Consider the following 23,561-nt stretch of genomic DNA (forward strand, 5'->3'; position numbering starts at 1 on the left):
GCAGCTCTTACGAAAGCAAACATTTAATTGGTGCTAGTTTACAGTTTCAGAGATTTAGTCCATTATCATGGCAGGAAGCATGCCAACATGCAGGCAGACATGATGCTGGAGGAACTGAGAATTCCACATCTTCATCTGAAGGCAGCCTAGAGGTGATAGGATTCCAGTCTGGGAAACCTCAAAGCCCTGCCTCCACAGTGACACACCTCCTCTATCAAGGCCACACCTCCTCATAGTGCCATTCCCCATGGGCCCGAGTATTCAAACACAATCTGTATGGGCAACAAAGCTAGCACAGACCTTTCTGATTCAGCAGCCTGAACTAAAAGATCAAGCCTAACTTTGGTTTAGCTCAGAATCACCACAGATTTGGTAGTTGTCAGAACATTTCAGAATTAATTCATTGGCTGTCTTAGGGTTTTTATTGCTGTCGTGAAACACAATGACCAAAATGCAACTTGGGGAGGAAAGGGTTTATTTGGCTCATACTTCCACAGCACTGTCCATATCAGGATAAGATAGGGACCCAAACAGGGCAGGAACCTAGAGATGATGCAAAGGCATTGGTGGGAAGGGGGAGGAGGGAATGGTTACTGGCTTGTTCCACATGGCTTACTCAGCCTGCTTTCTTATAGAACCCAGGACCACTAGACTAGGGATGACACCACCCACAACTGGCTGGGTTCCCTCCCGCCCCACATCAATCACTAATTAAGAAAATGCCCTAGGGCTTGGTCTTACGGAGGCATTTTCTCAATTGAGGTTCTCTTCTCTAAGATTACTCTGGCTTGTGTCAAGACTAGCTTAGCTTTCTGCCACTAAGCTAAGCAGGTCCTTCATTTCAAATGCCCATCTCAGGCATAATCAGGAGGAGTCAGAAACGGGGATATTGTTTCAAGGGCACAAATTTTTTTTCATATGAAGTGGAGATTATCATATTTGCACAATAGTGAGTATAGTTAAGAATGATATATATTTAAAAATCTTAAATGAAATCAGATATGAGATGAAAGTTAATTAGCTTGAATTAATCTCCTTACAGTGTACCCATGGGTACACTATGTACTCTTTACAGTGTACCTATATAAAAACACCTAAAACATAAATGTTCTTTGACATTTACCCTTGTATATAATGAGTTTTGCTAATTTTCATCCCCTATTATCCTTCTCATCCCTATCCTCTCAGACTCTACCCTTCTGTCCTCCCAAAAAGTCGCCCTCCTATTTTCATCCTTATAGAAAAAAAAAAAAAACATTTTTTTTTGTTTGTGTGTGTGTCAAATAAACATCAGTGGGTAGATGACTTTATTAGTTGCTTTAATCCCCTCACACGTCCGACCTTGGCACAAGCCTCCGTTTTCTTTAGAGAACCGGTCCCGGCGAACGCAGAAGGGGAGCACCTTGCTTGGGAGCCCGAGCGCCCAGTGTCCCTCCGCCCTCACTGCGGACTGCGGTCATCTGCCATCTTCAGACGCACGACCCGGCGCGCTCTTGTCCCGGCCTCTGGGCGTCGGTCCCAGCGCCCATGAGCCTCCTTTCCCGGGCGGCCGTCACAGTCTCCGCGCCGCACACCCCGCTAAGGCTGCTCGCGAGAAGGCTGGCCGCCATGGCGGAGCCACTCAAGTCTGTGGACTACGAAGTGTTCGGAACAGTGCAAGGTACGGCTTGACCTGGGAGGCCAAGACGAGGCCGTGGGAGGGAGAGGAGGAAGCTTGCGCCATCCATCTTAGGGATGGTCTTTTCTCTGAGGCAGCAACTTCCGCTCAGCCATGACACAGCATCCCCGGGTGGGGAGGAAGGGTAGTGCGCGTGCGTGGGAGGGCTAGCGCCGGGCGGAGGGAGGTCACCCTGGGTACCCGAAGGGGCCGCTGCAAGCCTACGGGAAAACGCCTAAGTGCTGCGGAAAAGCAGAGGTTGTTGGTCTTAGCAAGCGTACATGAATGATACTCGGTGATTTACTTTGTCAGTGGTTGTAGTCCCTCTCCAACTGACTAGCAATTATTTCCTTCCTGGGTTTTGGAGATTGAACCTTACATATTTATACACAGTCTTACATTTGTGCACTAGATTACTGAATGACACTCCCAGACCTTTTAAATGAAGTTTTAAGATTTTTGTTTGATTATAAGCTTAAATAGATGAATAGAACATAATGTCTGACTTACTTTAAATCTTTATATTTGTAAGGTAAAACGTTAAAACATTCTTTTAAGTTTTTCTAACGCAACTTGACATGGTGGTGCAGGCAGTCCTTAGGCAGGAGAAGGTGGATATTTGAGTTCAAGACCAGCTTGGTCTACACATGAGGAAATTATCTAATGGAGTATAAATACTGTAACTATTTAATGTATATCATTATCCATTTACAAGAAGAAAACTTTTTGAGACTGGAAATGTAGCTCAGTAGAGTGCTTGCCTAATAGTCACCAAGCCTTGGAATGGATCCTCTGCACCAGACCAAGGTCGAGCTGGCCTGTAAGCCTATAGTGCAGCCTGCTTTTACCAAGTTGAGGCTCTGGTCTTTAACATATAAAGATAATGTCCTTTTACGAAGATATAATCCTGTTTGAGTCGGATTTCTATTCTACCTTCTCCACATAATTTTATTCCATTGTTTGGAATACCTGAGAATTTCTTATATCTCCATCTCCAACCCCATGTCAGATGTGCTGGGTGGGGTGGGGTGGGGTGGGAAAGGGATACTATGGGATACTTTTCTTAACTTCCTTTAGCAATAAGCTTTAATGATAACCACTAGTAGATTTAAAATGTGAGTTTGTACTGGAAATTTATTTCTAAGTGGGAAAATGGAATTTTTAAAAAATGGATCCTTGTCTAATGGGGGAGGGAGAATATTATCTTTTTATTTTGATATTCTGTAGATATGTTACACTTTGGGGTAATGTATACAGGGTAAGGTTAAAGATGGATGAAAGTGTTTGTGTTTATAATGAGCCTTTGTTTCAGAGATTTGCTGTGAAAGAGAAGTAGGAAAATCACAGCCGACAAGTGTGAGGTCAGGGTTAGGAAAGACTGCACGAGTGAGCGGGAAAATTGAAAAGTGACTGTTGAGTTTGTACTTTTAGAGAGGATACCAGGAGTCATGGCCATAGTACTCATCATGTCCTGCCTGGTCCCAGAAGCTAAGTGGTGTTGAGCCTGGTTAGTACTTTTGATACTCTGGTAACCTGACCCCGTCTGGAATTAACTAAAACCTAAAAATGGAGAGCATACCTGAGAGGGGTTTTGCTTAATTTGAAGTGGGAAGATCTACTTCTAATCCTGATCTTTGAGATGATCAGACACATCTTTAATTCAGTTGTTTTGAAGTGGAAACACCCACCCACCTCTAATCTGGGCCTTGCCTTCTGTGGGAGGCCAGGGCATGGAAGAAGGCAGCCTGATGTCTTTGCTTGCTTGCCTTTGTTCCAATGGCTGCTAGCAAGTCCATTCCTCCACTGGCATTAGAGTGATTCTTTGTGATCTTTGTGATTCTGGTGTATACTGAAGACCAACTGAGACATCTAATCTTGTGATCTGAGCAAGTACTGGATTCTTGAACTTTTCATTCATAGGCAGTCATTGTTGGACTTGTTGGACCACAGCCTTTAAGTCATTCTAATAAATCTGCTTTCTATGTACATAGACTCATTATGTAAGGTCTGTTACTCCAGAGAAGCCTGATTAATACAGATTTTGGTTAGAACTGGTTGCTGGGCAATAGAAGTATAAAGGATGATTTTTTTTTTCTGCTTGCTCCATCCCTGCTCGCCTCTGCCCCATTTATTTATTTTATGTATATGAGTACACAATTGCTCTCTTCAGACACCAGAAGAGAGCATCAGGTCCCATTACAGATGATTGTGAGCCACCATGTGGTTGCTGGGATTTGAACTCAGGACCTCTGGAAGAGCAGTCAGTGCTCTTAACCTCTGAGCCATCTCTTCAGCCCAAGGATGAATCTTTTAAGTATCTGGAATAGGCTTTCCAGTTTGCCAACACCTACGATTACTAAAGCTTCTTCTGCAAGCTTGGAGAGTACTGAAAATCCATGGCTTGACCAATTTTATGAACTTGAGGAGAATGGCAGTTGACTACTGAAAAATCAGTCAAGTAGTGCCTGGGATTGTAGATGCTATGCCAGATGTGTTGTCCTTATTTGAGCAGATTAACACATCTGGTATATGGTATGCAGCTATTGATCTAGCAAATACTTTTTTTCTTGGAACTTGCCCACAAGGACCACCAGAAGTAATTTGCTTTCAGTTGGCAAGGTCAGCAGTACATCTTCACAGTTTTACTTCAAGGATATATTATCTCTTCAGCCCTGTGTCATAACTTAGTTAGAAGGGATCTTGATTATCAAGCTCTTCTACAAAATATAAATTTGTGCACTATATTGATGACATTATGCTGGTTAGACCAAGTGAGCAGAAGGTAGCTTCCACTTTGGACTCATTGGTAATGCATATGGGCATCAGAGAATTGGAAATAAATGCAACCAAACTTCAAGAGCCTTCTACCTCATTGAGTTTCTTAGGAGTCCATTGGTATGGGGCATGCAGAGATATTTCTTCTAAAGATAAATTATTGCACCTGGTCTCTCCCATAACCAAGAAAGAAGCACAATGTTTAGTGGACCTATTTGGATTCTGGAAGCAGCACATTCCTCAGTTAGGTGTGTTACTCTGGCCCATACTCCAAGTGACTCAGAAAGCAGCTAGCTTTTTGTGGAGCTTGGAATAAGAGAAAGTTGTTCATCAGGTCCAAGCTGCTGTGCAGGCTGCTCTACCTCTTGGAGCATATGATCAAGCAGGCTCGATGATACTTGAGTGTAAGTGGCATATAGGGATGCTGTTTGAAGCTTCTGGCAGGCTTCAAATAAATGAATCACAGAAGAGACCTTTGGGATTTTTGAGCAAAGCTCCATCTGCACCATCTGTAGACAACCATTCTCTCCCTTTGAAAAACATCTCTTGGCCTGCTGTTGGGCATTAATGGGAACTGAACGTTTATAACGGGCCACCAAGTTCCCATGCAACCTGAGCTGTCCATCATGAGCTGATGTTATCCGACTGATCAAGTTATTAGGTAGGACATGCAAGCAACAGACTGTTATCAAATGGAAGTGGTATATATGAGGCCTGAGCAGCTCCGGAAGGCGTAAGCAAGTTACGTGGAGAAGCCGCCCACATGCCCATGGTTTCTATTCTTATTACAATGCTGTCTGCTGTCAAACATGCACCTCTAGCCTCATGGCTCGAGGTTTGGTTCACTGAGGAAGAGAAGACAAGGGCCTTATGTGATAGGTCTGCATGTTATGCAGGCACCATCTAGAAATGGACAGCTGCAACATTACAGTTCCCTTCTGAGGCAACCCTGAAAGACATTGACGAAGGGAAATCTTCCCTGTTGGCAGACCATCAGGCAGTACACATCATACATTTTGTTTGGAAAAAGAAATGGCTGGATATGCATTTTTTGTTACATATTAATAGACTGTAGCAGATAGACTGGCTGGATGGTTAGGACTTGGATAGAGAATGATTGGAATATTGGTGAGAAAAACATCTGGCAAAGAAGTATTTGGATAGATCTCTCCAAATGGGTGATGGATGTGAAGATACTTGTGAACAATGTAATTGTTTATCAAAAAGTGACTTCTACTGAAGAGGAGTTCAGTAATCAAGTAGATAGGATAACAAAGGGTAGACCCCCTCAGGAATGATGGTATGGGACACTCTTCCCAGAGAAGAGGCAAGATCTGCTGAGGTATTTGCTGAGTACTGGGGAAATACAGGAAGGGTCGTAGAGAAAGGTAGTTATAAATACCAGCTGAGGCCACATGATCATTCCAGAAACAAGGGTTTAATTGTCATGAGTGTTTCTGTCATGTTTTACTAAGAATGCATTTGTACAGATATTTGTGTTTTCTTTCCTCAACTTTTTTTATCGTGTGATATAACATTAATTAAGAGAATATCAAAGATTATCATATTTAAGGTTGAGAATGTCTTAGTTAAGGTTTATTGTTGTGAGGGGACAACATAACCAAGGCAACTCTTTACTTATTTTTTATTCTCTTTGCATCTTAATCGCTGTCCCTCCACCTAGTACCCCTCTCCCATAGGTCTTCCACCCTCCCCCTCCTTTTCTCTTCTGAGAGAGTGGAGCCCCCCAACCTCACCCCAGGTAGCCTCCTCACCCTGGCACATCAAGTCTCTTCAAGGCAACTCTTAATCAGGAAAACATTTAATTGGGCCTGGCTTACAGTTTCAGAGGTTTAGTCCATAATCATATTGGCAGAAAGCATGGCAGCAGGTGGGCAGACACGATGCTGGAGAAGGTGACAGTCTACATCTTGATCCAAAAACAGCCAGGAGAGGACTGGATGTGTTTCACGCTGGGCATAATTTGAACATTTTAGACCACAAAGCCCCGCCTCCACAATGACACACTTCCTCTAAGGGCACACCTCCTCCCATAAGGCCACACCCCCTAATAGTCCCACTCCCTATGAGCCAAACATTGAAACACATGAATCTATCGGATTGAAACCTTTTCAAATCACCACAGAGATGCTAAAAGAATGTCCCTTAAGGGATATTGCCACCTATTCTAAAATGTACAATACATTTGTAGTTGTATGAGCAATAATTATAGCACATTAGGTATAATTACAACCTTATTAAATATATAATGCATTTGCAATTGTACATGGGATAGTTATATCATATTTAGGCATAAGTATGACCTCGTTATTTTTTTCATTTGTAAGTTAGTCATGACATAAGGTGATATGATTGTGTGTCAAGGGTGGACTTGTGATGGCTACTTTTGGTTGCCAACTTGAGTACATCTAGAACCATGACTATTACAAGCCATAATAAGTCATTGAAACACAGTATATACAATATGAGAGTGGAGGCCAAGCCCAGATGAAAGTATTTGGTTCTCTTCACTCCATGATATTCATGTAGGTAACTTGGGGAAGTTACTTCCTTTTAAAAAAAGATTTATTTTTAATCTTTAAATGATTAAAATGTGTATTCTTATTTTATGTATATGAAACAGTGTAACTGTTTTCAGACACACCAGAAGAGGGCATCAGATCCCATTACAGATGGCTGTGAGCCACCATGTAGTTGCTGGGAATTGAACTCAGGACCTCTAGCAGAGCAATCAGTATTCTTAACCACTGAGCCATCTCTCCATACATGTGTATGCATGTATGTGTATGAGTATGTGCATGTGAGTGTGGATAACCTCTGAGGCCAAAGAGGTCATTGGATCACTTGGCACTGTGAGATAGGCATTTGTGAGACACTGGACTTGGCTGTTAGAATCTGAACTCAGGTTTATTAGACAATAGTACATGTGTACACTTAACCACTGTCTCATTTCTTCAGCCCAGGGAATTAGTTTCTTGCTTTCTACCTTGTGGGTCCTGGGGATTGAACTCAGTAATCAGCCTCTTTAGGTCTTTTCCTGTGAGCCATCTTGCCAGCCCTTATCTGATAGCTTTGACATGAGAAGACTAGGTTATGAATTTGAGGACCAAAGACCACAGAGGTAATGCCCCCTTTCCATTGTGTGTGACAGGTGTCATGGAGACTCATCACAGTTCATGTTGACCTTGATCTCCAGAGATAGTGTTTGCTGGTTTCTCTACTGGAAAGTTACTTTTAACATTTTCTCCTTTGCTATCTTTCCCTTTTACAAATCTCCCCCTTCCATAGAAGCTTTATGGTGTTTGTTTTCTTTGTGAATTTCTATTATCAGGGGGTGGGGGGAGTAGGGGGATGTTGAGGGGTGGGCAAGGTTTTCACCCAGACTCCTGACAGGGGTCTGGGTCTTTGTTATAGCATTTGTAGCTGTGGCCTGGCTTACAATGTTGCTATGGATGTTTAGTTACAGCTCTCCCCTAGAATAGTAGACTGAAGAAAAGGAAGAGAGTTAACCCATTATTTGGTGCTTTGTTATCTTTCTGGTGAATACTAACACTCTTAGAAAGGCATCTTGGCCATGTCTTTGCTTACATTTGCTTTAGAAGAGCTGGAATTTTTTTTTTCTGGGCTTTTTAGAAAGGGTAAGCTCACTGGAACACTGATATAGTATTTTTTCAAAGTTTGTTTAAGCTAGATATAGTGGCACATAACTGTAATCAGGAGGCTGAGGCAGGAGGATCACAAAATCAAAGCCAGCCTGGGCTTCATAGTGACATCTTGTCTCAAAGGAAAGAAAGGTGGAGGGGAAGGATGTTGAAAGAGAGAAAAGAAAGAAAAAGGAAAAGAAATATTTCTTCATATATAAGCCATGATGAATTACTAATGGCCTTATCACATGATTTATACATACATATCTTCCCCTGTTTAGACAAATAGAAAACCTACATTTTAGGAGTTAGAAATTTAAGTACATTGGGGTCAAGAAGTATAAGTGTGCTGCCACCTCTGTTGTTCTTCAGTTTGCTGACAGTTCTACATTGTCTGTTTTCATTTCCTTTCATCTATGCTGTTTTCTGCTACATTTAGTTGTGTTCCCAGGTGTGTGTCCCTCACTGTCTCAGGAAGGATAATATTTTGAAGGTCAGGCTGAGGGCTTGTTGTATTGTCTCACATTGGGCTGAGGGCTTGTTATATTGTCTCACATTGGGCTGCTGCCTCTGGTAGGGACCTCAAACATGTCTTGCAGTAAACTTCAGTGCAGTGATACTTAGCTCTGAGAAGAGGTAGTGACTGTTTGAAAGATGCTGCCATGTCACATAGCTCCAGAGAACATACCCTTGACCATGGAGAAAGCTTAGGCAGAATTTTCCTTCTTATAAGGAAAACTGATTTTGGCAATTAAAGCTAGTAAAATGCATTAAGGGGAGGGGACCAGTGGGAAGTTGGGAGGGGACAAGAAAGGCAATGAGGGTTTTGACTATGTCCAAAGTACACATGTGAAACCACATAAACAAACACATTTTATGGAATTAATGAACACCGTTTTGAAATCATAAAGGCAGATTTGTAGAGCAGTAACTAGCTCACTTTCTGCATTCAGAATGGCATATGCACTCAGATCCTAAGATGAAGGCATGTATTACATAGGTAGATACATTATAAAAGAGAATTAAGGCATTTAGATTCATCATATGGTTTCTTTGAATGTCAATGTTTCCTTGTAGATTTAAAGGATATTTTCTTTGCAAACATTCAATTGTGTTTTCTGTCTCTTCCCATCAAGTAAGGAATAGGTTGCTGCTAATTGAGCTTGACTGAGCAACACATTGCACTTGGGTGTCTCATGGCAGAAAGGGCTATGTTTGTCTAAGTTTCTAGAGCAATGTGTCATATCAGCTTCTCTTCTCTTTATCAGGTAGAAGCAGGGTGGAGGCAGGGAGCTGTGAAAGCTCAACAGAAGCTTCTTCTCCAACAGAGGCCCTGACTGGGATGTTCTGTTCCAGCCACAACTGATAAAATGCAGGAAAAATGTCTCCACATTTGCCTTTTGTTTCTACTTATATGGTTTTCCACTACACAGTATACAGGAAACTTGGGGTCAGTCCTTTTGGAAAGATTCTAGAAGATTCAAATGGGCTATGAAACTTTGATGATTTCTATATGGCTCTCTGCTGAGCGGAGATCTTGAGACTACTTGACATATCCCTTCTAAGAATTTAAAATAAAGGCCCAATAAATAATATCCTCCTTCATTCTCTGAATTATTGATGGGGAAGAAAGAGCAGAGTTTTGGGGAAGTGCCAGGTACTTGCATATAGTGGGCTTTATGGTGATCAGCATTGCAGATTAAATTCAATACCTTCATGGGCACTAGAGCAGGTCATGAACCATGTGGCACTGCACTTCCCTTGTTCTTCAGGTAAAGGTAGAAAGGCCTACACTGCAGTTCTGCTTTGTCTTTGTCTTTCCATTTTCATAGGATCTTTAGATATTGACATATTTTCATATTATGTTAAATAACAACATTCTTTCTTAATATATTCAGTACTTCAAGCTGTTACAGTTATCTAATTCCAGGATATTTCTACTACTTTCCCACACTACCTCTGCCCAAAGACCACTTCTCATTCCTGACTCTCATTCCATCCCTTCCTTAGCCCTCCATTTCCTAGCAAACTAAAGCTCTTAGCAAGTCAACTCCAAGGCCTCATGGTTTCAAAGTAGCTGCTGACACTCCAGTCATATATTCTTTGTCAACCCCAATGGGAGAGCTTTCCTAAGCCTTGACTGACAACTTCACTTGTCTCACGAGCCACCCCTATGAAGTAAGTGATGGAAAGACTGGTAAAGACAGGTCATTTGCTGCTCACAGGTGAAAATTAGAGTTCTGTTAGGCAGAAAGGGAGACAGAGTTTTAGATAGGCAGCCAGCAGCAACTGCCACAAGCATTCATATAATAGAAAACACAACATTTAAAGATGCTACAAAACCGTCATATGGTCTTATCCCTCAAACATTAGATATGCCACGAAGGCAACCTCAATTTCTAAGTATTTAGCACATCTTTCATACATGATTCGACTGTTCTTTTTCTCCCAAGTATCAGTGCTTGAGCAGTGACATGGGTTAAACAGTTGGTTAGGTAGTATGAAATTGGACTGAAACTATGTCTCTTAAATGGCTCCGGTAGTTATTTTAATATATTATATATATATATATATATATATACATGTTTATGTATATATATATCTTGTCTTAAAACACACACATGCACACATGCATGTGAGTGCATACACACATATATGTATATGTACATATGTATAAGTGTGTGTGTATACATATGTGATATATATATATATGTGTGTGTGTGTGCGTGTGCGCAAGTGTGTGTGTGTGTGTGTATGTGTGTCCCTACCATTCATAGTTACAAATACTTTTAAATGTAAAACTTTGGGAGTTTAAATAAAATTCACATATGTGCTTGGATTTATAACAAATCAGTATTAAAGAGCCAGTGGAAATAGTAGTCACCATAAATTGCTCAGTTTTCTATCCGAAATCCTCTCTTTTATAAGACTCCCAATTCAAAGATTTTGTGTGTGTATATATATTGTACATATATATGTACATTATATATGTATATACCTAGTGTTCTATACCTAGATAATATCAATATAGATATTACCTAGTAACTCTCTGCTATCTTTTATGTCATATGCATATAATCATGTTTTTATACATATGTATACATGTCATATGTAAGTATACCCACAGATACATATTATGTATTCTGTTTCTGTTATTACTTATGTAAGCTTTTTCTAGAATCAGTGTAGAATTCTTAAAATTTGTTCCAGATCTTTTAATGCAATAAATTTAGTATCCTTATGTTAAAAGTGAGCTTAAATTCTAATTGATATGGATATATATATATATAATGTTAATAAAGAATGTTTACAGAGATTCTTCAACTATCTCTCTCTCTATCTTTTTTTTTTTGTACCTATGCTCTGGTCTAGCAGAAAGATGTTGCCCTCACTGAACTTACCATTTGCTATGAAGATAAGAAATAAAAAATGAGTTGCTAAGTGTATATAATGGCATGTGGTAGTCAGCGTGCCATGCCTAAACAGGAACTATGGAAGTGCAGAAAAAGCAGAGTGAGTGAACTGGAAAGTGAGGCTGTAAATCCTCAAATCCCACCCCAGTGACATACTTCCCCAGCAAGGCAGCACCTCCTAAAGGTTCCATACTTCCCCCTCCATACAGCACCAATCAGGGACCAAGTGTTCAAATACATGAGCTATGGGGGGGGGCATTTTTAATTCAAGTACCACAGAGGGGAATGGCAGGCAGAAAGGTAACAGTTTGGCAAAGACATGGAGAATGTGATGGCCAGAATCCATTTTACTTTCGATATCATGAATAGTCACTAGAGCGTTTTACACTTGGGAAGAAAGGGATTTGGTTTTGCTTCAGGGAAGAAAAGCCCTTACCTAGTTTGTGAAGAGTAAGTGGAAGGCAGACCTGGATGCAGGGAGACAGGGAGGTTCTTGGGGTAGATAAGTTGAGAGATTAAAACCTTGGGTGGAAAACATGATTTCTTCAGCTGGAGCATGTCTCAGCTGTTCTTAAGTAAGTCTTCCTTACAGTTTGGGCCTGGGATTTAATCTTCTGAGGCTGTAATATGGATTTGCATATTTAACTGTGTGTGGTAATCCTAACTTTGGGCCTCTGGGTATATATTCTATCTGTAATATCATATTGCTCTCAGCATAATAACTATTGCTCATGAATATAGTCTGAACTTTCAAAAACTTACTTAAAAATTATTAGTGTGTTTTAAAAAGTAGCCTACAAAATAACATGTTCCTATTGGAAGAAGATTACTTTCCTGCTTTTTCTAGAGTGTAGTTTCCCTCCTTGTGTTGGTGTTTTCCATCTATTATCCTTTGTAGGGCTGGATTCATGGAAAGATATTTTGTAAACTTGGTTTTGTCGTGGAATATTTTGTTTTCTCCATCTATGGTAATTGAGAGTTTTGCTGGGTATAGTAACCTGGGCTGGCATTTGTGTTCTCTTAGGGTCTGTATGAGATCTTCCAGGATCTTCTAGTTTTCATAGTCTCTGGTGAGAAGTCTGATGTAATTCTGATAGGTCTGCCTTTATATGTTACTTGATCTTTTTCCTTTACTGCTTTTAATATTCTTTCTTTGTTTTGTGCACTTGGTGTTTTGACTATTATGTGATAGGAGGAATTTCTTTTCTGGTCCAGTCTATTTGGAGTTCTATAGGCTTTTTGTATGTTTATGGGTATCTCTTTCTTTAGGTTAGGGAAGTTGTCTACTATAATTTTGTTGAAACTATTCACTGGCCTTTTAAGTTGGGAATCTGTGCTGTCTTCTATACCTATTATCCTTAGGTTTGGTATTTTCATTGTGTCATGGATTTCCTGGATTTTTGGGGTTAGGAACTTTTTGCATTTTGCATTTTCTTTGACTGTTGTGTTAATGTTTTCTATGGTGTCTTCTGCACCTGAGATTCTTTCTTCTATTTCTTGTATTCTGTTGGTGATGCTTGCATCTATGACTCCTGATTGCTTTCCTAGGTTTTCTATCTCCAGGTTTGTCTCCCTTTGTGATTTATTTATTGTTTCTATTTCCATTTTTCGATCCTGGATGGTTTTGTTCAATTCCTTCATCTGTTTGGTTGTGTTTTCCTGTAATTCTTTAAGGGATTTTTGTATTTCCTCTTTAAGGGCTTCTAGCTGTTTACCTGTGTTCTCCTGTTTTTCTTTAAGGGGGTTATTTATGTCCTTCTTAAAGTCCTCTATCATCATCATGAGATGTGATTTTTAAATCAGAGACTTGTTTTTCTGGTGTGTTGTGGTATCCAGGGCACACTATGGTGGAAGAACTGGGTTCTGATGATGCCAAGTAGCCTTGGTTTCTGTTGCTTATGTTTTTGCCCTTGTCTCTTGCAATCTGGTTATCTCTGCTGTTAGCTGATCTTGCTGTCTCTGACTATGGCTTGTCCCTCCTGCAAGGCTGTGTGTCAGTACTCCTGGGAAACCAATTCTCTCTGGGAGGAATTTGGGTATGGAGAGCTGTAGCACAAGGCCAGCTCTGGGGTGCAGATGGAAACAGGAAGGATCCTGTCCCTGGCTGTTCCTCATTTCCTGTGTCCTGATGGCTCTGGACAGGTCCCTCTTAGGCCAGGAATTTGAGCAGAAGTCATGGTCTTTCCTGTGCTCACAGGCTTGTTAACACTCCTGGGAGACCAGGTCTCTCCCAGAGGTATTTGTGTATGGAGGGCTGTGGTACAGGATCAGCTCTGGGCACAGACATAACATGTTGTGTCATGTGATGGCATTTTCATACATGCCTCATTTTGTTTGTGTGGAGAAGTTGATGTCTGAGGTTATCTTCCTCAGTTACTTTCTGTTTTATTTATTTTTTATTGTAAGCCTAGCCTTTAACAGCTGAGCCATCTCTCCAGCCCCTGTCTTATTTTTTTTTAAAGGATTTGTTTATGTATATGTGTGAATGTATTGCACATGTGTGTTTGTGCACACATGGAGGACCAAAGAAATATTTGTTTTCTTCTTTGTCACCATCTGTCCTTTGAGGCAATATTTTTTCCCTAAACCCAGGGCTTGCAAGCTCTAGTGGTCTTCTTGCCTCTCTTCCTCTTGGAGCTTGGTTTGCAGGTATGAATGGGATACATGCTTTTACATGAGCGTTGAGGATCCAAATTCTGGTCTTCTTGCTTGTATAGCAAACATTTAACTGACTAATACATGTTCTCAGCCCCTGTTTGCATTATAAGCCTTCATTTGCCCTTGTTGTTCATAAATACTGAAAGGATGTTGCTCTTTTTAAGGGCAAGAAGTGACACGGACTCCCTTTCTAGGGCAGTAAGTATTAATGGTGGAGGGAACAGCCTGAGCTGCCAGGTCACCCAGACAGCTCCAACACCAGGTCATGATAGGGTACAGGAGATTAGGGTTTGCCATCCATCACCCAAGGCTTCTTATACACTACTAGTTTTCAAGCTAGTAAGGTAGATTTGACAAGTGAACATATCACTTCTCATCCATACCAACTGAACCACCCTGATGAGAAGCCATCACTACAGCTTGAACCCAGGGCCTTGTTCATGATAACCAAATGCTGTACTGCTAGACTTCATACCTGTCCTGTATGTACTATGACTCTTTACCGAAGTGGAAACCCTGTGCAAGCCTCCCACAACACAAACCTGTCTACCAGCTACTGGCTGCATGCTTTACTATGTAATAGTGGATTCCCTGGATTCTGGGCACAGAGTTCTGTCAAGTCTGAAGTGCTGTATTTAAGAAAACTCCCCGTGACTGGTGGTTTGTAGACTCTGCCTTACATAAGAAAGAGATCATGTCATTTTTAAAAATTCCTTTCATGATGCTGAGGCTTGAACTTGGGGCCCTGTGCATGTTAGGGCTGTGCTCTGTCCCTGACTAAACCCCAGCCCTCCAAGTCCTTTTTACTTCAGTGGTTCTTGGCCTTTCCTTTCACAGTGCTCATACACGGGGTTGTTGAGGTTGAGCAGCTCAGAGGAATATGTTCAGCACAGCCTGGATCTCTCCGGCTGTGTACTTGGGAAGCACTCACTGTATTCTGAGGCACTTGGCTTGTGCTGTGGAACTATGGGGTGGCTTTCTGCTGTTTCCTTGTATATCCACAGGCTGACAGTTTTCCCTCTGTGGATAATAGATTGCCTTCTTGCTCTTCTTCTCATCAATTCTTCACACACATCATCCCTCTACACTCTACATGTATGTAAGAATATTTGTATAGTCTCAGAAAAATTCCACTGGTGACATTACACTGTCTTCATTCCCTTACTGCTCTTTTTGTTCCATTTATTTGATTCTACAGTCTACTGCCATTAGGAGACATGACAAATTTATAAAACACCTTTGTGAGCTTTCACAGGCTCCTATCTAGGCCCCGAGTCTATGTATAAGCTCTATCTTTTCACCCCCTTGGAGGTGCTTTGATCTGTTCTTGGTGACTTCCCCATCAAAGATTTCCTTAATTGTTTTCCACCAAGCCATAATTTACAATTGGTAATATTTCGGCTTTTTTTTTACACTCAGTTTCTTTTGGCATGTGTAAGGTCATGGAATCACCAACACAGTTCAAAGAATAGCCTCGTGACCCCAGAAAGTTCCCTTGAACCTCTTGGTAGCACTCTTTTCCCTCCCAGGCCTTAACAACAGTCTATTTTCAGCCTTTATAGCTTTGCCTTTCCAGAATATAATTATACATTATGTGTAAGTTTGGCTTCTTTTGCTTAGCATACTGCATTTGGTTCTTATACAAGTACGTGGTGGTTCTTGTGTTCTTGAGTAGTATTCTATTGTGTGGACCTACTGTGGTGGTAGTAGTGGTGGTGGTGATGGTGTGTGTGTGTTTGTGTTATGTGTTTGGTAGGATTTTTTTTAACCTGTAGCTCAGTCTGGTCCTTTTAAAAATATTTACATTTACTTATTTTATGTATGTCTGTGAGAATACATGCCATGGTACACATATGGAGATCCTATCTAGGATAATTGATCCATTAGCTTCATATTTACCATTTGAGGGGATGACCTGAGATCTGTTGTTTAGGATCATCATAATTCCTAGGACAGATGTACTAGACCTTCTGTGGTGGATCCAAGTCTTCAAGATATCTCCTTGATAATTTGGAACTATCTAGCATCTTGTTTCATCCCCAGAAAACCCAGTTCTCCATGTATCACTGTTTGGTTGTAGATATAAAACATGAGATATGAAATTGCTAGCATTCTTTTTGTGGATGGGTGTCTGTATCTATATACAAGTGCAGCTATATCACTGAAGACGTAACCAAGCTCCTCAAGCATGCTATACTAGTGTCTTGCCAATGAGCCAAATCCCCAAACCACAAATGGAACAGCTTTGTCTGCCATAGTCTAGAAGAGAAAAAAATAACTAACATGAGCAATACTACTCAACCACGTGATCCACAGTATGCATGTAATATCAGCTATACCAGAGGGTCTACAGGGATCATTTTCATTGGCATTAATTTCCATTAATGATGAGGCAGTGGAAGCCCAGCTGAGGTCAGACATATTTCACTTCCTGCTGCTGAACATAGTTAGAAACAATTTAAGCTATTTAAACTTGAATTTAGTTCTTCTATTTAAAAACAGAAATTCTAAAAACTGGAGAAAAGTAAATACCACCTGCTCTCTCTCAACTGTTCATTATCTAATTAATTAATTCAGTTTTATGAAATTGGGGACTGTCTAGGGCTTTATATGTGCTGGGAAAATGTATCACTGAGCTGCATGCATAGATGAACTCTTCTCTGTTCTTATCCTTATTATCTTGAGACAAAGTTTCCCAGGTTGGTCTTGAATTCTCTGTGTTGCCTAAACTAGACTTAAACTTGTTAGCCTTCTGCCACAGCCTCTCCAGTAGCCAGGATTACAGGCCTGCACCACCAGGTCAACTCTGTTTTTAATAAATGTTTTTAAATATGATGAAAGTGTAACTCAGCATCTCATTATATGCTTTGGTTTTGAATATTTTTCCCAAAAATGTCTTTATTTTAAAAGAAAATAATTTTCAGGAAGACCCACTGAGTACATTCAGATACTGACAGTCTCGTTCACTTTGCTCCTCACCCTTTAAGTGAGGCAAGTTATGGCAGAAAATGCATAGTTTGTAAGAGGCAAACAAGCTGACATTTCTTTTTGCTCTTTCATTCAGGTGTTTGCTTCAGAATGGTAAGTGAAACCTGTTTCTTACTTTTATATCCCTCCTTCTTTTACTAGTGATTTTAATCAGAGCTGTTTTCTACCCAGTTCTAACCTACTTCTTTTTGTTTGTTTTGGGGTTTTTTGTTTTTGTTTTGTTTTTGTTTTTTTGAGACAGGGTTTCTCTGTGTTGTCCTGGCTGTCCTGGTACTCACTCTGTAGATCAGGCTGGCCTCAAACTCAGAAATCCACCTGCCTCTGCCTTCCAAGTACTGGGATTAGAGGCGTGCGCTACCACCGCCTGCCCGGCTCTAACCTACTTCTTGTATCATGTCCTTGACAACTGATATTTTCTTGAAACTACTGATTGTGATTCCTATTAAAAGTGCCTTTACACAAAGTACAATCCACAAACCACAAGAAACTCAAAAAGAAGGTAGACCAAAGTGTGGATACTTAGTTCCTTCTTAAAAAGGGGAACAAAATACCCATGGAAGGAGTTGCAGAGACAAAGTATGAAGCAGAGACTGAAAGAAGGACAATCCAGAGACTGCTCCACCTGGGAATCTTTCCTATATTTAATCATCAAACCCAGACACTATTATGGATGCCAGCAAGTGCTAGATGACTGGAGCCTGATATAGCTGTCTCCTGAGAGGCTTTGACAGTACCTGACTAATATGGAAGTAGAGGCTCACAACCATCCATTGGACTGAGCACAGGGTCCCCAATGAAGGAGCTAGAGAAAGGACCCAAGGAGCTGAAGGGTTTGCAGCCCCTTAGGACGAACAACAATATGAACTAACTAGTACCCTCAGAGCTCCCAGGGACTAAACTCCAACCAAAGAGTACACATGGTAGGACTCATGTCTCCAGCAGCATATGTATAGCAGAGGATGGCCAAGTCGGTCATCAGTGGGAGGAGAGGCCCTTGGTCCTGTGAAGGTTCTATGCCCCAGTGTAGGGGAATGCCAGGGCCAGGAAGTGGGAGAGGGTGGGTTGTTGAGCAGGGGGAAGGGGGAGGGAACAGGGTTTTTTTGTTTGTTTTCTTTTTCTTTTCTTTTCTTTTATTATTATTTTTCTTTTTTTCAGAGGGCAAACTGGGAAAGGAGTTATCACAAGACACGTAAATAAAGAAAATATCTAATAAAAAAGTGCCTTTAAAGTTTTATTACAGCTTTCCTGCATTTTAGTTAGCATTTTCTATGAATTTCAAAAATATTCTGGCAAGTGATTCTAACTAGGCATTTGTGTAAGTGGTACTAGATAAAATTATGGTTCTCTCCTGTGTTCTAGATAGAAACCCTCTCAGGCCAGGGGCACATCTCTCACTGTAAAGTGAGGGATGCTAGTGTTGAACATCTTAGTAGTAACCTTCCCCCACCCCACCACACACACTTTTGGTTTTATTTTAAAAATACCCCTTCCCTAAAAGTTAATTATAGGTTATATTTTCTGACCTTGGCATCACTATTTAAATCTCTCCTTGCTAACCCTGAGAGTCCCCTCATGTCTTCATCAGTCAAGCCTTTCAGTATTTCAGGATAATTCTGTTAACAGTCCATTGTCCCCATTTTCATTATTTTCTCGAGTTTCAGACTGGTACCTGCATTAATTTAGAGTCAACTTATCATCATAACCCCCTGACTGTGTGCTAGCCCTTGGTGTTCTTGATGGTTTGATTTCATTATTAAAATTATTTCTAGTTTTACTGGAACTTTTGAAATTATTCTGTATCAATTTCTGCCTGTATGTATTTTATGTTGATCATAAACATATTTTTAAGTCAATGTTTGAGAATTCTGGGTTCATCAGATGCGCAGATTAGCAATGTTATTCATCATTAATGGATGTGAGGAAAACACAATAGAATTTTATGAATCTGAGAAATGTAATAGAAATTATTTCTGAACCAATTCTCACTGTTCGTTTATTTTCTCTAATTGCACTGATTTTATAAATAGTGGTATCACTGTAGGTCAGCTACATAACTGCATAGGCTTATTTTATTTTATTTTATTTTATTTTATATGTATTGGTCCTTTGCCTGCATGTGTGTCTATGTACTACTTACATATGTGCCCACAGAGGCCAAAAAAGGCATTGGATCTCCTGGAATATGAATTATAGTTGGTTATTAGCAACTATATGGGTGTCAGGAATTGAAACCTAGTCCTCTGCAAGAGCAGCCAGTGCTTTTAACCACAGAGCCATCTCTGTAGTCTGTAGACTTCATTTTTGAAATTAAATAAATAAATATTACAAGGTTAGCAGTTTCTGAATATTAGAGTTGTGTTATGAGTATAGACTTCTATTCATAGACTTGACCTCGCTTGTTTTTTCCTGAAACCAGTACACAGAAGGAGAAGCTAAGAAAAGAGGTCTGGTTGGCTGGGTGAAGAACACAAGTAAAGGCACAGTGACAGGTCAAGTACAAGGCCCTGAAGAAAAGGTTGATTCCATGTGAGTAGTAAGACCAACGTATCTACAACATTTATGAAGCTGTCTTCATATTTTGATTTTCACTGGTAGTAGTACTATAATGACCAGATTCAGTTCTCACAGATTATAAATAGGTTAGAGTATTTGTAGGCAGGCCGCGGTTAGGATGGCACTTCTTCGTTGGGAATAGACTTTTTCCTCTTGGTCAGGATTCAAGAAGAGCCATTGTATTGCTAACCAACCTGTCCTCTTAAGTCTCCCCCAACATGGGGTCCATATCCATGACCCAGGTATTCATCATTTCAGATGTTAGGACTGAGCACACCACCTTTAGATGGTTCTTGAAGTTCTTATGAAGTCTTCAAAGTAAAAAATATTGCCATCTCTTTTCTATTGTGCAATATTTATCTAATTGCAGTTTCATTTTTACATAATAGAATTGTTTAATGAGTGCTGTTGTTGCTGTCGTACAAGCCCTTGAGGTCTAAGGAAGAGCAGACTTAGCAGTAGGGGTGACAATGACCCAAGTCACACAATCTCGTTTTCAAAGGCTTTGACTTTTCAACTTCATGGTTATTACTTTGTATGAATTACTATATATAGTCTTTGCAACAAACTCTATGAGTTAGATACTAAATCATAGCTTATATTATTTATAATTTATGTAATTTTGTATTACCTTTATTTTTTACTGCTTTCATATTTCAAAAGTACTATTTTCCTTATTGTGAAAAGCATGGTCGCAGGATGGAGTGATATGAAGGTAATGCTAGTTAGTCACCTGTTTTTCCTGTTTCCTTCCTCTACATGGAACCTGTCCCAGTGGCCTTCAACAGCTTCTTCTTTACTCAAAAATGTTTAAGTGTACATTAAAATTATTTTATGTGTACAGGTATTTTGCATGAATGTATACCTGTATATCATGTGCATTCCTGGTGCCAAGGATACCAGAGGAGGGGGTTGGATCCACTAGAACTGGAGTTGTACATGGTTGTGAACCTCCAGGTGGTTCCTGGGAACCAAATCTTGGACTTCTGGAAGAATGACTAGTCTTCTTAACCACTGAGCCATCTCTCACGTCTCCTTAAAGTACATATTTGTAGTTAAAATCTCATTTATTATTACTCACTGGAACTCAGTCCCATTGTCAGTAACATGTTCTCATTGGATACACATTTGATAGTCAGTAAGTTTATAATGACTAAACTCTTAGATTTCTAATTAATTTGTGTATGCTATATATTTGTATTTATATATAAAACTATACCGTTCCTTCTCTTAGTGTTCTCTTGCTATAAGACACCATGACCAAGTTAACTTACAAATGGAGAAGCATTTAATTGGAGGCTTACTTATAATTTCAGAGATTTTACCCATTATCATCATGATAGGGAGAACGGTACCAGGCAGGCAGGCTGATGTGGTGTTGGACAGGTAGATCTGCAGGCAGCAGGGTTTAGGGAGACACTGAGTTTGAGATGGACTTTTGAAACTGCAAAGCCCACTCCCAGTGACATGCTTTCTCCAATAAGGCCACACCATCTACCCTCTAATCTTTCTTAGTTTTATGGCTGAGGAGTAAACAGGCAAATACGTGAGCCTGTGGGGGGTATAAACTACCATAGCCCATAGCCAGCAACTGAAAATGGTACCTTAGAGTGATCTTACATAGTGTATGAGTTAACAATTAACCATTAATTAACAACAGGATTCTCATAAAATATAGAAAATATGTGAGACATTGTACAAGACTGGTAGTTACAAGGATGAAGAGATGAGATAAAATGGTTTAAGAGAGAAGACTGTGAGGGGGATGGAAGGAAGCTCACATGTTGCATTCCTACTTCTTAGTTAAACATAGAGTCAACGTAAGTAGAATAAGTAGTTAACATAAGTAGAATCATGTACCTGTCTCCTTTCTTTTTAAAACTGCACTCTTTATCCCACTTGAAAGTACTGAGTGTTAGCAAGCTGGTTTGTAACCTTCTGTGCTAGGTCCTGGTCACATTCATTCTCTCTCTCTCTCTCTCTCTCTCTCTCTCTCTCTCTCTCTCCCCCCCCCTCTCTCTCTCTTTCTCTCTCCCCTCTCCCTCTCCTCCCTCCTCCCTGTCTGTCTCCTCCTTCCTTCCTTCCTTCCTTCCTTCTGTCTTTCCTTCCTTCCTTTCTTCTTTTGTCTCTGTTCACACAGACAGACAGAGGAACAAAGATAGAGACACACCTTGGCACATATACATTAATGAATTTTGATCAAGATTTTATTTTAAAAATAAAGCCACAGCTTTCTATGTCATGTTTTTATCACTCAAGATGCTTTAAAGAAAATCCTTCCAAGTCAAATGGTGACTATTCTTAATGTTGGCTTAGTAGCACACATACAGGTATACCATCATAGATTACCTCATTGTTCCAAGTGCTTGTTTTTCTTACTTGCTGCCATAAGCCTTTTATTGATGATTTTGTTTTTATGGGGTGGATTCTCAGGAGTGTGATTTGTTGAAGTGTAAAAGTTTTCATCAGACTCTGCATTAGTTTCAGTTCTGTTGTGATAAAATACTGACAAAAGCAGCTTACAGGAGGAAGATCTTATTTGGCTTAAAGCTCCAGAAGGTATACAGACCACCATGCTGTGGAAAGCATGGAAGGAGGAGCCGGAGGACCCATCATTTCAGCAGTCAGAAGTAGAAAGAGAGTAGGAAGTAGGCCAGGTTATACAACCTTCACGTCTGCCCCTGGTGATGGGCTTCCTCCATCAAGGCTCCACCTCCTAAAAAGCCCACAACCTTCCTAGACATTGCCACCAGCTGAAGACCAGTTGTTCAAACACTTGAGCCTACTAGGGCATTCCTCATTTAAAGCACAATGGACTGCTTTCAAAATTAGATGTAGAAATTTGCATTTTCTGTCCTCATTCTGTTACCAATTGCTATTATTGCCTTATTTTTCTTTTAGCTAATTGCCTATGGAATGGCTATTATTTTACATTAATTAACACTTTCCTAATTATTAATTAGTTCAAGAAATATCATGCCTGTGGCTACACAGATTTGTTCTCACATTTTCCCATTATCCCATTGTTGTCATATTTAAGGTTTTCATTGCTGTGAAGAGACACCATGACCATGGCAAGTCTTATAAAAGAAAACATGTAATTAGGGATAGCTTTCAGTTTCAGAGGTTTAGTCCATTATCATCATGGCAGGAAGCATGACAGACTGTAGGAAGGTATGGAGAGGAGCTGACAGTTCTACATCTTGATCTGCAGGCAGCAGGAGACTGTGTGATACACTGAGAGTAAATAGCTTGAGTATATACGAGACTTCAAAACCCATCCCCACAGTGACACACTTCTTCAAAAAGGCCATACCTACTCCACCGAGGCCACAACTCCTAGTAGTACCACTCCCTATGAGCCAAGCATTCAAACACATGAGTCTATGGGGGCCAAACCAATTTAAACCACCACACCCATCTTTTCCCCATTTTCCCATTGTGATGCTTTTCTCTTACCAATATTGAGGAGCTCTTGTATACTGCTAAAGGTTACAAACCCATAGCATTTGCCTGTTAGCTTTGTCTATAATAGTTTTTTGTAACGTAAAATATGTTTAAAGCATAGTTGTTTTTAAAATTTATAAACTCAAATATGCTTTTTTTTCTTGTTAAGTAGCATGTGTGCTGTGTACTGGGTTAAGTAGCATGTGTGCTGTATAATGGGTTTTTACCCCCTAATTTTTGATACTTTATTTATTGTACTTAAACATTTACCACATCTGAAATTTTTTTAAAGATTTATTTATTTATTTTATTGAGTACACTGTAGCTGTCTTCAGACACACCAGAAGAGGGCATCAGATCCTGTTACAGATAGTTGAACCACCATTTGGTTGCTGGGACTTGAAC

At 40.2% G+C, this 23,561-nt stretch overlaps 1 protein-coding gene across 1 annotated transcript in view; it reads left to right on the plus strand.

Moving 5' to 3' along the window:
* The first annotated feature begins 1,347 nt into the window (after window positions 1-1,347).
* The window catches only part of Acyp2 (acylphosphatase 2), a 159,858-nt gene continuing 137,644 nt past the window's right edge, over window positions 1,348-23,561 (plus strand). The window contains exons 1-3 of the mRNA XM_031340378.1: window positions 1,348-1,660; window positions 17,233-17,249; window positions 19,573-19,682. Of these exons, the coding sequence (XP_031196238.1) occupies window positions 1,528-1,660; window positions 17,233-17,249; window positions 19,573-19,682 (260 nt within the window). The 5' untranslated portion in view covers window positions 1,348-1,527. The remainder of the gene's footprint in view (window positions 1,661-17,232; window positions 17,250-19,572; window positions 19,683-23,561) is intronic.

This window comes from Mastomys coucha, unplaced genomic scaffold, assembly GCF_008632895.1.
Source record: "Mastomys coucha isolate ucsf_1 unplaced genomic scaffold, UCSF_Mcou_1 pScaffold22, whole genome shotgun sequence".
Taxonomy (NCBI): Eukaryota; Metazoa; Chordata; class Mammalia; order Rodentia; family Muridae; genus Mastomys; species Mastomys coucha.